The 12,705-nt window shown below is 41.5% G+C and overlaps 1 protein-coding gene and 1 long non-coding RNA gene across 5 annotated transcripts in view; one reads left to right on the top strand and one right to left on the bottom strand.

Moving 5' to 3' along the window:
• GRM1 (glutamate metabotropic receptor 1) overlaps positions 1–12,705 on the bottom strand; it is a 178,375-nt gene that overhangs the window by 19,439 nt on the left and 146,231 nt on the right. For 3 of the 4 annotated variants that reach the window (XM_081854320.1, XM_081854323.1, XM_081854321.1), the window contains one exon: positions 10,965–11,895. In XM_081854320.1, the coding sequence (XP_081710446.1) occupies positions 10,965–11,895 (931 nt within the window). Of the gene's footprint in view, positions 1–9,086; positions 9,166–10,964; positions 11,896–12,705 lie in introns of those variants that run through there. The other variant, XM_081854322.1, reaches the window with a different exon arrangement.
• LOC309337683 lies at positions 1,595–9,034 on the top strand. The gene is made up of 4 exons (XR_014154482.1): positions 1,595–2,182; positions 6,502–6,611; positions 7,947–8,053; positions 8,614–9,034. It is a non-coding gene; the product is annotated as an uncharacterized lncRNA (long non-coding RNA).

Here is a 12,705-nt window from a genome sequence, read left to right as displayed (position 1 = left end):
ATAAGGGGGAAAAAAAAGAGAAGGAGGGATATGGTGCCCTACACATGACATTCTGGCAGATTGCGTATGTCACAGAAGATTTGATCCCAGATTTCAAAGAAAATTTATTCACCTAGTGTCAGCATTGCTATTTCCTGGCACAGATCTTCTACCAGACAGAATTCTGCAAAAAGACAAACAATGTAGTTTTGCTCTAAAAGCATGTAGAACAAAACTCTGCAATTTTTGCTTTCAACCAAATAATCAGTATGCATAGTATTAAGATTGCATTTGGCTCAGAAAATGAAGGATTCTTTGATTGAACAATTACTTGAATTTTTTGATGTAATTTAAAGGTGCAAGTCAGTCTCATTCCAGGGTCGTTTCCTTGCATTCATTCCATTCACCTTGGTGTCTCACTCAAAATTAAAACCTTTACCAGCAATGACAGGCTCTCCAAAACAAGAAATTATATATGCAATGACAGTCTGAAGCTTAGCAACTGTGGCCTTTTTTATTAGGCCTTTCAAATTCACAATGTTTCTGATTAACTAGTCCAAGTTTAAAGGCAGCCTGATATGTGAGCATTTGACTCCTGGTTGAAAAATGATGTGCATCATTATATGTTAATTATCTACTTGTCTTGGTTCAAATTAGGGAGAACAGTATGTTCAGGTAAGGGATTTGATACAATAGGATTGAAACCACTGGAGCTGCTCCCCAACCCCGATCCTAATGCACGGTACTCAATTTCCTTTGTCAGATAGGGTTTAAGGGAAGCGACTGAGAATCCTTTCTGCCTATTTCCACTTCTTCATTTGCATAGGCCAAACTGAAGGGTCGTGCCCTGATTACCCCGGGATAGTTTGTCCATTAACACGGTGCAGTGATGAACAGCTAAATCACAGAAACTTGAACATATATAATTCCCCAAATTTCTCCCCAAGTGTAGGGTGCTAATCACAAAAATCTCCACCCACCAACAGCCCTGGCGCTGGCACCTGGGCCCTAAAGTTGGCGTTAGTGCATGAGGTGGCTTCATAATATTGTTGAAATGTCAGCATTATGTAACAGAATGTCCCAATGAGTTCGATGAAATGTGATGATGGTTACTACTACTACTACTATAGTCCACTTTTCCTCTAAGGACCTCGCAGAGGCCTACATGCTTCCCCACCCTCTCCATTTTATCCTCACAGTAACCCTGTGAGGTAGGCTGAGAGAACATGACTGGCCCAAAGCCGCACAGTGAGCTTCATGTCTGAATCTGGATTTGAACCCTGGCCTTCAGTGGCGTGTAGTCAGACTATGCTAGTGCCCTAAATGTCACTGGTAAAATAGAATATTAAAGTATTAAAGCCTGGCACCTCTTTTCCAAAATCTGGGAAGCTTCTTCCTGGCTAAGGGAGGGAGGTCTGATGGGGTTCAAGAGCCCCCCCCATTGTTTTCACAAGCTGGCGCCTCTGGCCCTAACCTATGAAAAATTTCACTGCCTGGCACTCCTGGCCTTCTAGGTTTTGCATTACCACTACATTGGCTTAACTCTCAGGGCATCTTAAGCTCCAGGCTAGGTATCTTCATAGCCAGCAGCAGGTATATAAGGATCTCCCTTCTGAATAGACATGTAAGGGTTATTTTTAGGTGAAAAGTCTGTGACACTCTTGCATCTCAAGAACTCTACATCATAAATACAAGTTATATCCCATGTTTCTGTGAAAGGTGTAAAGAAACCTGAAGCAGTTCAGAGCTGTAGAATATGACTCTCCTTTGCATTTTATTTTATTAAAGCATGTCTACGTATTGATGGACAGTGACACATATCTATCTTTGTTTTGAGGAGAGTACGTGCAGCGATCCCTCAAGTGCACTGGTGAAACACCCCATCCCTGAGAACAAACATTTAGAAAACATAATTTTCATGACCCATTGAACTACTACTCTGCTTATTCAGTTAGAAAAACAGTTTTATCACAATGCAAACTCCCCCCCCCCCGAATAGTTCTACCCTAAGTAAGATGCTGTCACTGCAAGTTCTGCCAAAAAGACTCCATAAAAAGGAAAGATTCTCATATCTCATTTGCGCACCAGATACTTATCTGCAAGGCTGAGCTTTTATCTGAGCCAGTAAGAAGAGAAATGGAACTTCTGATATGGATATAAGGACTTCAAAATGGGATGGCACCAAAATAAACACTTGATACAGGTGAGAACAGTTTTCACTGTTAAATAGAGACATTTCTCCATGTCAGGCTAACTGAATTGTTGTGAGTTTCTTCCTATTGCTCAAATGAAATATACGTATATTCACAAAGGTACCAACATAAGAAAACGTAGTATGAGATCCAGTCAAGCAGGAAATTAAATTGTAACTGGTGTGAAGATTATTCCTGACATGTTATGCCATGACGAAAGCATTTCCTTATGTTTTCCACAGGGATACATTTGTGACCTCCAACATGGGAAGCATGGAACATTTTGTAAAATTGCAAAACCTCCTCAATATTGAGATGCAATTTTGTTTTATATTATAATCAGAATCCAAAGAATTGCTGAAGTTCCTATCAGGGGGTTGTTGTTAACCTGGGGGAATGTTTGGCTTTTAAAAGTTGAACAGTTTCCCCTTCATGACTAATTGCAGAAAGCAATTTTTTTATTTTTACCCACTCTGCATTTCTAAAACATTTGGACATGGGGCATGGAGCTGGAAAGTCTAAGACCCTCTTGGGCTATCCAAACTCATTTCAAGCTATTTCACTTAATCTATATTGCAGACAATTGCTGACTGAGGTGATGGTAAAGCACTTAATTTAACATGCTGATTTTATACAAAGGCTGTATCTAGACACATGAAAGAAGCGTTTCAGTTAAACCTGTCGTAAATTTAAACAGGGAAAACAGGTAGAGAAAAACAGGACTCCATAGTGCCATCTGGTGGCAGAATCTTATATTGCATATACAACACATATAAATCGCTTTTTCTTTACCAATCATAATCTAGAATGTGGAACTTGTTTGTTTCCAAATATTTTCCCTTCCCTGTAGGACCTTGGCTGACAGCAAGACTTTCTTGGCTTAGTACAATCCATTTGGCAACTTCTTTATCATACCAAAACCAAGTAGAGGAAGATGTTTTGGCACTTATTGTGCTGTATAAATCATCTTATCTTATTTTGTTTGTTTAAATTGCGTCATGGATGGAGTAATTAAAATAGGAAGACGGATGAGAAAGTTGGAACTCTAGGTAAAATTTTCAATTTTATAATAGCTTTTTACAGAAAAACAACACCACATAATTGAATCAATGATCTTGCTACTGACTATGTAAGAAGGCAGGGACAGAATGATAAATGCACAATTGGAATGCCAGCTATGACGTATGCTGTGAGAAAGCTCTATTAACTTTCTGTGGATCAGAGGTCAGGAACCTCAGGCCAGGGAGCCAAGAGTGGCTATCCAGGTCCCTCTATTTGGCCTTCAATACTCTCTCCAGATACACCCTCTCTGCCCAGACCGTGCCCGTCCCTGGTCCTTCTCCAGTGCTTTTGCCTGGCTGGAATGTGTGCTTGAACTGTGACAATACCTCTGGCCAGCAAGGATGGAGAGATGCAGGAGGTTTAGAAACCCATACTCTCCAACATTCCTCTGATGGAGATGGGGGCATTTTCATCCAATCTATCTCCCTCTGTCATAGACAGGAAAAGTCAAATCCCTCCCATAAGTGTGTCTTTCCCAGATAGATTTTTAGGTTCTCATTTCTTACTCCACTATGCTGCCAGAACTCACTCACATCTCTGTTCACATGTTTATGATAACATGACAGGGTTCAGTAGGGCTGGGAATGTCTCCTGTCTGAAAACCTGAGGGCTACTGCCAGTCTGTTTCAATAGTAATGAGATAAATGGGGCGATGGTTTGACATGGTATAAGGCAGCTTCCTATGTTCTTAGGATGTTCCCATGCTCATTCCATCCCAATCTGACTCGGAAATCTATACCTGGCAACGTGGCTACATAGAGTAATATGGAATAACCTGAGTGTGTGTCCCTATTCATTTGCATTGGGCAGGGCCACAGCAGCCTACGCTATGAAATTAAATGCAAATGAGATGAGGCAAAGTATAAATAGAGAGACTGAATCGATTGAGCAGGCCTTCGGCTTTCATCCAATCAAGGTTTAAATGTTAATTCGGATCTCGTTGGCTGCATTAGTTTCCGTTGTATTTACCCCCCCCAACCCATTTTAACTGTGACAGTTCCTTTAAAAAATTGTTGCCCTGCATCTCGTGGGTGCTTTAAATATTCTCTTAAATCTATAAGCTGACAATATAAAACACATCTAAGCTTGTTGAACTTCCTACTTGAAATTCATCTCACACAAAAGGAAGACCTGGAAAACAGCCATTATTTGTCACAGTCCTGTGTGCCCTACAAAAGGACTGAAGTTGAGCCAGCAATGTTGGCAAATGTATGACTGTCTGGGGTAGATGCTTGGCACTGAAATCTTTAATTATTGTTTTGTGTTAGCTGCACGCCTGCCTGCAGTATTTGGGAAAAGGTGCATTTACTGAAGTCAGAATAATTGGTAAAATCTGAATAACAAACAGTAAAGAATAAAACATGATTTTGTTCTAAAGTTTGGGGGTTTGGGAACAAATCCGTCCTCTGTCTGCCTAAGACACAAATGTAAGTGCCTCACAGAGCAATGCAACACCAATTTTTATCAAGAGATCTGGGAATCCAGGAAATCAGTTCTGTTCTTGGTAAATTTATGGAAAGCATTATTCAATACAGTGGTACCTAGGGTTACAGATGCTTCAGGTTACAGACTCCGCTAACCCAGAAATAGTACCTCAGATTAAAAACTTTGCTTCAGGATGAGAACAGAAATCGCATGGCGGCCGCGCAGCGGCAGCAGGAGGCCGTGTTAGCTAAAGTGGTACCTCAGGTTAAGAACAGTTTCAGGTTAAGAACGGACCTCCAGAATGAATTAAGTTCTTAACCCGAGGTACCACTGTATAGAATTACCAAGCATGTAGAAGAACAAGTCTTGCTGAAGAAGAATCAGCATGACTTTCCTTTTAGAGTTCTCTGGAAGTGTCGGCAAATATGTGGATGGGGCTGATCAGGTAGATAATGGTGATTTCTGCTTTGACTCTCAAAAATATTTTGACAAAGTCCCTCACCTATCAACTGTAACTACCCCATGTTGTATCAGGAAATTCCATCACAATCCCTATTCTGTCAGGCAGAGTGACTGTTACACAGGAGCATAGTGTGGATTGCCAGCGCCCAGGGTGGGGCAAGTTTTGCACCCATCTGGTGGACTGGGCAGCATTCAAGCCCTTCACTGGCCAGCGTCTAATCAAGGGAGTCTCTCCTTGCAAACTAGCCCCGACCTGGAAGCAGAGATAGGCAGAGAAACATGAAACTAGGAATGCCGTTGGGTTGCCTTGCCCTCCTGTCCTTGCAGTGTGGCGCTCTGGGCAACGCATGTGGCTCCATCAGTGCTTTCCCACCTTTCTCTTCCTCCCCTTGTCCTCAATGGGTGGTGGTGCCCTCCCTCTCCCTCCCTCTTGGCTGGCTCAGGGGTGGGGTGCACACGGGACCCCTTTGTTGGCCACAAGAAGAAGGAGGCCCCAAAGGCCCGCCCCGGGAGCAGCTTGCCTCCTCACAGCTCCGGCCTCGATGAGGGAATCTGTTGTAGGGGTGCCTGGTTGTGCCCCCTCAGAAATTTGTGCCTGGGGCCAAGGCCCCCCTGCCTCCCCCACGCTACGCCACTGCTGTTACATGGTGCCTTATTTTCAAGTGGGTCAGAGAACACCGTTGGGAAGCACTGATATAAGCCGTTCTAAATTGGGTACCACATGGCTATGTGTATTATTCTCCTCTATCTTCTCCATCTTCTTTTTTACTGTGCTGTGTTTTAATGAACCCATGTATTTTCTGCCCTGGGGTCACCTGCTGGAGGGCATTATACATTTCACAAAGAAATAATAAATAGCAAATAGCTGAAAAATGCACTGAGCATGAGCAATAGCAATTACAGAGATCAAAATTGGAGGCATGGCAGTCTTCTCTACTGAAAAGACAGAGGGACATTAGATATGGAGCTGATGTACATGTTTTCAGCTGCACCCCTGATCAAGTTTGCATTCTTCTGAGGGCTTGTCATAGTGCTCCAGTGGGAGAAAGACTTCCTACGATGGAGACATTTCTATGAGAAAAATTAAGAGGCATCTGCAAAGATGGTAAGAGCCAAAGCACATTTTCACCCACAAGACAGGGGTGATGTGCTGGCCCAGGGGTGACCACAGCGGCTATGTGTCTGTCTGTCTGTCTGTCTGTTTGCCTGCCTGCCTGCCTATTTGTCATCTATCTATCTATCTATCTATCTATCTATCTGATTTATAGCCCACTCTTCATTAAAATCAATCCCAAAGCAAAGTACAACATCTGGTTATTGACATATGGGGCCCTCTGACCCATTCCAAAGCTCCTGAGGAGTAAATGTTTCCATCCCACAGGATTTCTGAGGACATTTATAGATTCTCAGTAAAGAGATCCCTTTGAATTTCCTTCCTTCATGGGCATCTTACAATGTAGAAGTGTTTATCCTACAGCAGTGAGTAATGAGGTATTTGATTACATTGTATTCACTCTAGATTCTTTGCTTTAGTCTGTGCCAAAATGGGTCGGTAAATGATTTGTGGTAAATCTATTTTCATGAACGGAGCTACAGAAAGAGGAAGGGTGAACTCTGGGTTTAATAGCTGAGTTGGGTAATTAAAGGGTGAGTTATCACCCTGGCTTTCCAGCATACGGTGTGGGGTGTTGGCCAAATCACTTAATAATAAATAGCCTATCTTTCAGAATACTAAACTAGAAATTCTTTATGGAATTATTTTTATTAAGTGCAGAATCTGGAGAGTTTTAAGTGAATTTATTAGGCAGAGTCACATGCTGAAAGATTAAGCTGGAAAAAATGCTTTTTCATAGCTGAGGATAACCCATTTCACACCCTCTATGTAATGCATGAATGAATCTCTTCCCTTTTTGCCCCGCCACATATCCTGCCTTCCTTCCTGTCCTTATTTTCCTTTCTTGATTAACGTTGTTTCATATTATTTCTCAGTGTCCCAGGGTTGTTAACTTAGTTGTTTAAAAACAACAGTGCAGCCCCTTTCCCCAGGAATTCATAACATGTCCTTAAACATCATTGCTTGGAAATAAGCCCTATTTATTTCAGTGGAACTTAACTTCCAAGTAAGTGAGTTAAGAATGACCTTCCAACAGCTTTTTCACTTACAATCAAAATCAGGCTTTGGACAGGTAAGCATTCAAGAAAAAATGAAGATTAGCAACAATTTAAAGGAATTCAGTGTCTACAGAGCAAATAAGGACAGCTGTTTTCACTGAATTAATCCATTTTGAGTTCTGTTTAACACCAGCACTTGACCTTCATCTCAAGTTGCATTGTTTTATTTTCCGTTTTTGAATTGCTCCTTTTACTGAAGTCTGTCTCTCAGTGTTTCACCAATAAAAGTATCTCACTTGATCTAACATTTCTAGGACTACTGTTAAACTGTTGTTAACAGTTTAAAAAGTGTCTAGATGCTTTGCAACATGCCTTTAGCCTGGGAAAACAAAGCAGTCCATTGAAGGCTGATGGCAGCAACCCCACTCTGTGTCATGCTCCAAAGAAACTGTCTTTAGCCAGAACTTATGAGACCCTGAATATAGGAGGTTAATGCCCTAGATCTATTGATAAGTATTCTTTGACACAGTAATTAGAAACCAGTTATCTATACACATTTCTGTATCTATAACAAAGGTTAGAAAGGTAAAATAAATCCTCTGAAATTGAATTTTAAAAAGTAGAGAATCAACTCATACTTCCACTATTATGGTCATATATTTGCAATGCATCCTCAGGACATTGAGTCTTCTCTTTCTGAATTTATCTTCCCAGATATCCTCCCAGAATAGCAACCGTTTCCCTTGTTTATTCCATTAGGAATCAGCAACTGGCTAAGTGCCTTTTCCTAACAAGAGGTAGCAGATTTACATGACAAAACGGTAAGATTGCATTTTATAGTCAGGCTAGTGGGGAGCTACCGGCCAGGGAAATAGATGGGGAAGCTGTGTGGGCTTTCTTGCCTACATCAAGCTGAGTAAACAACAGTCAGAGATGTCTTAGTCATGGCAAATCCAGCCTCTCTGCCTTAGATGATCATTGAGTTCTCCCAACTCTATGATTATCTTCTCAAGAAGTGCAAATATAGCTTATCTTGGGCTGCTGACGCAGTGCTTTAAAGCCAAAGTTATCTTATGGGATGCCCATCAGCATGTTTATGTTGGTGCATAATAATAGCATCGCTGTGTGCCCCCACTTGAAAGCAGATTTGCTGCTGCAGCAGCATATTCCTGCCTTGCAAGCAAGCCCTTGTGAATGCTAAGGCTGGCAGCAACAGCCTATTAGGAGACTTAGGTCACATTGCTGCTTTTATTTTGGGTGTGTTAATGATCCATGTGCCCTGAACAAACACAAAATACAGAAGGCATATTAACAAACTAATTGGCTTTTAGTTCCAGGTCACAGTAAAGGTACAATGACCGTTTGTTTTTGTTTGTTTCAGTCATTACATACTTCCTGGGTGGGGAAGAGCCAGCGGGAGAGACAGAGAGAAGGAAAATATCTCAAGAATGTGCTCAGTGCTTTTCAAAATGCATCAGATTGTTTAGTGGCCAAAGGAAGAGAAACGTTTTCTTGTAATATGTACTTAAGGCTGAGTGCAAAGTCTAAATTATGAATGAACAATATAGAAGGTGAATATTGCTCCTCCAGTTTAGTTCCATTCCCTGTCATTCAAAATTACATTTGAAGGGGTTAGTCCAGGTTCTGTTATTAGTTGATTTGAAATCGTTGCTAGGAGTGGAGAAAAAGAGTGGTTGAAGTTGCTCATGATTCAAGGCACACAAAATCACTTTGGTGAGAATCCTTAGAACCCAGTCTGTTACTGACTGTGAAACATCAACAACAATTACCCATTACCTTTACCCAACAAATAAAGTTATTTCAGAGAGAAAAGATACTGAGAGTTGTGAAAATTACGTTGAATTACATTCAAGGAAAATAGTACCTGTCTCTATATTGCAGTTTACAATGTTCTGTCTCATTGGCATGCACTCTGTGAAAGAAAATTGGTTCAGAACCATCCAAAATTTGAAACCTTGGTGACAGCAGACTAGGACATCCAGTAGAATCGAAACTTCTGCAGAGTTAATCAAGATCTTTATCTATTACTCTAAGCTAGACAACTATTGCCAGCAGGTCCAAGATTGAAATAAGACTGGATAAAATCCTATTAGTTTCATCAACTATACATATAATACAAGAGCAATAGTCTGATGATGTTCATGAAACTCTCCAAAGCCATCTACCTTGTACTATAAAAGTGAGTGTATACTTCTGTTTTTTTCAGTTGAGAAATCCCTTTAATCTTTCTAGATTTAGACGTTCCATTCCATTCCATCCCATCCCATATTCTCTATCTAGCTCAATAAATATCTAACTGTTAATTTCCTTTGGAAGGGCTGTATGTAATTATATCTCTAGACAGAAGAATTACTGGGATTCCTCATCTTGAAGTGTAAAAAAATAATAACGTTTAGGTTAACTTTTTGTAAGGCTCTGTCACTCTCATATAACAGAGCAAGAAGATGTAATTTCCTTACCAAGCCTTGAAACCTGATCCATAAACAATCTGAGAATTACTATTTCTTAGGGAAATATTCATTCAGCTGAAGTCAACATTGGTTTAAACTGAATTTGACTGATTGCTAGAAACTTGCTGCACAGTTCAATAGCTTTCCCAGACTACTTGCAAGGTGGTTTGGGTGAGAGTAGCCACTCCATCATGGCTGTTCATATTATGCTAAGCAAGAGAGCTGAAAATCCTGGATTTGGAATAGCAGTTAAAAATCCTCCCAGTTTACTTACCTGCCATAGATGGGACTACATTGAAAGCGCACTGCTGAGGTTCTGCCCTGCCCAGACCTCAAATCTGAGGTCTCCTCAGAGGAGGAGCAGGGGGTGCAAAACCATCCAGCAGAGCTCCACCAGGGAGCAAATGGACACAGATACCCCTGCCCCAGGACAGGAGATCCCCACACCACCTGCCTGGGTTCCTGGTTGGCTCTCAGATCTCCGTACCTCCCCCTGGGCCTCAGAAGCAGAAGAGTCAGCTAACCAAGCAGGAGCTTCATAGCCATTGATGAAATGCCTGGGTAGCTGCATGCGAAGCTACATGGGAGGAGTGGAGGTGCATGAAAGCACCTGCTCAGATCAGGGGTTGGCTGACAGCTCCTATTTAAGCTTCCGGTCTGAACTGCTTCATTGCTTGAAGCAACAGCTGTCTCCTAAGCTCTAGGCTGGGGAAAATCAATGCACAGCTGTATTTCAGACTAAATATTTCTTCCAAGACAGGAGTGTTCAGGCTAGCTGTTTCAACTCAGTCTTAACCAGTCAACAAGTATAATAGGGATTATTGCTCACCAGCCGGGGGCCACCATCTCCATATGTGGCAGTACTGCGATAAGCATAAAATAACATTTTGAACAAATGTAGAAACATGGCTACCAAGATTTGTTGCTACTTTACAGTGCTAAAAAGTGACCGCCATTTTGCATGCATGTCACTGTGTACCGAAGCAGAATAGGTTAAAGGCAGGATTGGGGGTCAATGGCAGAAAAGCATGTAGGCCTGTTGCACCTGACACATAGCACAGGAGAAGCAGAGAAGAAGAACAGGTTATTCTTGTAGACTATGCCAGAGTTCAGATTTCATTTCCTCCATTGTTTCCTCATGTAAAGAAGTTGTAGCAGAATCACAAACCTTGTTGAAAAAGTAAGAAGGTTCCTGAAAATGGGAAAAGACTAAGAAAGTGAAAAACGAAGACTGACACATGCACAAAGTCAAGTTACTTACTTTGGGTTTCCAGTACTTGGCTTCTTCCGCCGGAATATGCTGAGGAAAGTGTTGGACCTACAAGGTGTCTTCCCATCCCCAACATGCATACGCACCACATCTGAAGTGGTGAAGGCACTGCGGACGTTTCTCTCGGGCTTGGCAATGATGATATACATCTTGGGTGTGAACATGCACCCCAGAGCTACTGTCACACTCAGGCTCACCGCAAAGCAAGTAGTGATGATCTTGTAATTGCTCCCAAAGTATATAGGTACAAAGGCCAGCCAGATGATACATGTTGTGTACATAGTGAAGGCAATGTACTTGGCTTCGTTGAAGTTGGCGGGCACGTTGCGAGTTTTGAAGGCATAGTAAGTGCAACTCATGATAAGGAGTCCGTTGTAGCCCACTGGGGCCACCACACCTAAGTTGCTGGTGTTGCAGATCAGGAAGACTTCCTTGATGCTGGGGTAGGAAAGGATGGGGAAAGGGGGCTCCATGATGATCAGGGTAATCACCAAGGTCAGCTGCACACTGATCAAGATGGAGGCAATGAGGACTTGGGCCCAAGCACTCATGAAGCGCGGTTTGCGGGTGCAAATTTTTTTCTTGCTCCCTGCTAGGATGCGTGCAATGCGATTGGTTTTGGTTACAAGGGCAGAGTAGCACATGGCAGAGGAAAGCCCCACGAGGAGGCGCTGGAGGTAGCATGAGGTGACAGTGGGCTTAGCAATCAGGGTAAAGGGGCAGATGTAGCCAAGGAAGATCCCGGCAAGTATAATGTAGCAAAGCTCCCGACTGGAGGATTTGACAACAGGGGTGTCCCTATAGAGGGCAAAGATAAGCGTGACAAACAGGGTGACCAGGATACCCAGGCAAGAGAAGGCCACAGCCACAATGGACTCAATGTCACTCCACTGCAGATATTTTACAGGGATGGGTTCACAGCCTAAAGGATACAAGAAAAGAAAGACAGATAAGTTTAAATGTGTAGCTAGAGAAAAAGCATTTTTTCCAAAGAGAAACTTTGAATTAACAGATATTTATTTATCAAGTGTAATTTATTTTTAAAGTCTATACCCAATAACTCTAACATTTCTGGGGTGGCTTACATACACAAGAATGATTTACAAATCATTATAGTTTATCTCTATATCTCCATCCCAATATTGGAAGGGTAGAATTCTTTCACTCTATGCAAAAACTAAATTAGAGAGAAGGCAAGAAGGAAGAAAAGGAAGAAAGAACTTGGAATATTTTTGCTATTATTAAGCAAAGCTAGATAATAAAAGGATTATGGTAATTATAGTCATTGCTTTTCTTTTAAATATAACCACACACTTTTAATAACTTGTATACCAGTTCTTATTCTGTCTGGCATAATCCAGCAGCATGATCATTTGAGAACATGGCTTGGTGGTATGACCTGTAGAGTCAGAAAACTACATCTATTTGTATTTTATATCATTTTAAAAGTAGCTACATTTTTATTTTCTTAGCATGTTTATGCTAACTGACCAATGTCATGTGCTAACATATTTGATTAGCTAAAAGTTATTGTTTTGAAAGTGTAGGCATGGGAATGTACAGTAATGTCTGTATATGCTTGCATTTTATGTGCTTGCTGTGCACAGGAAAAAGGCATAGACATTTCCAAGAAATGTATGGGTTGGATGTTTTAAATAATTATTTGTCGCACACAATTTTACTCCCTCACAATGTTCCAGCAGACTCAGTGCTGCTATAGTCAAGCATAATA

Source organism: Podarcis erhardii, assembly GCF_964252035.2.
Source record: "Podarcis erhardii genome assembly, chromosome: 3".
In the NCBI taxonomy this organism is placed as follows: domain Eukaryota; kingdom Metazoa; phylum Chordata; class Lepidosauria; order Squamata; family Lacertidae; genus Podarcis; species Podarcis erhardii.
The sequence above is the reverse complement of the archived record's forward strand: the minus strand, read 5'-3'. Positions and strand labels throughout refer to the sequence as shown.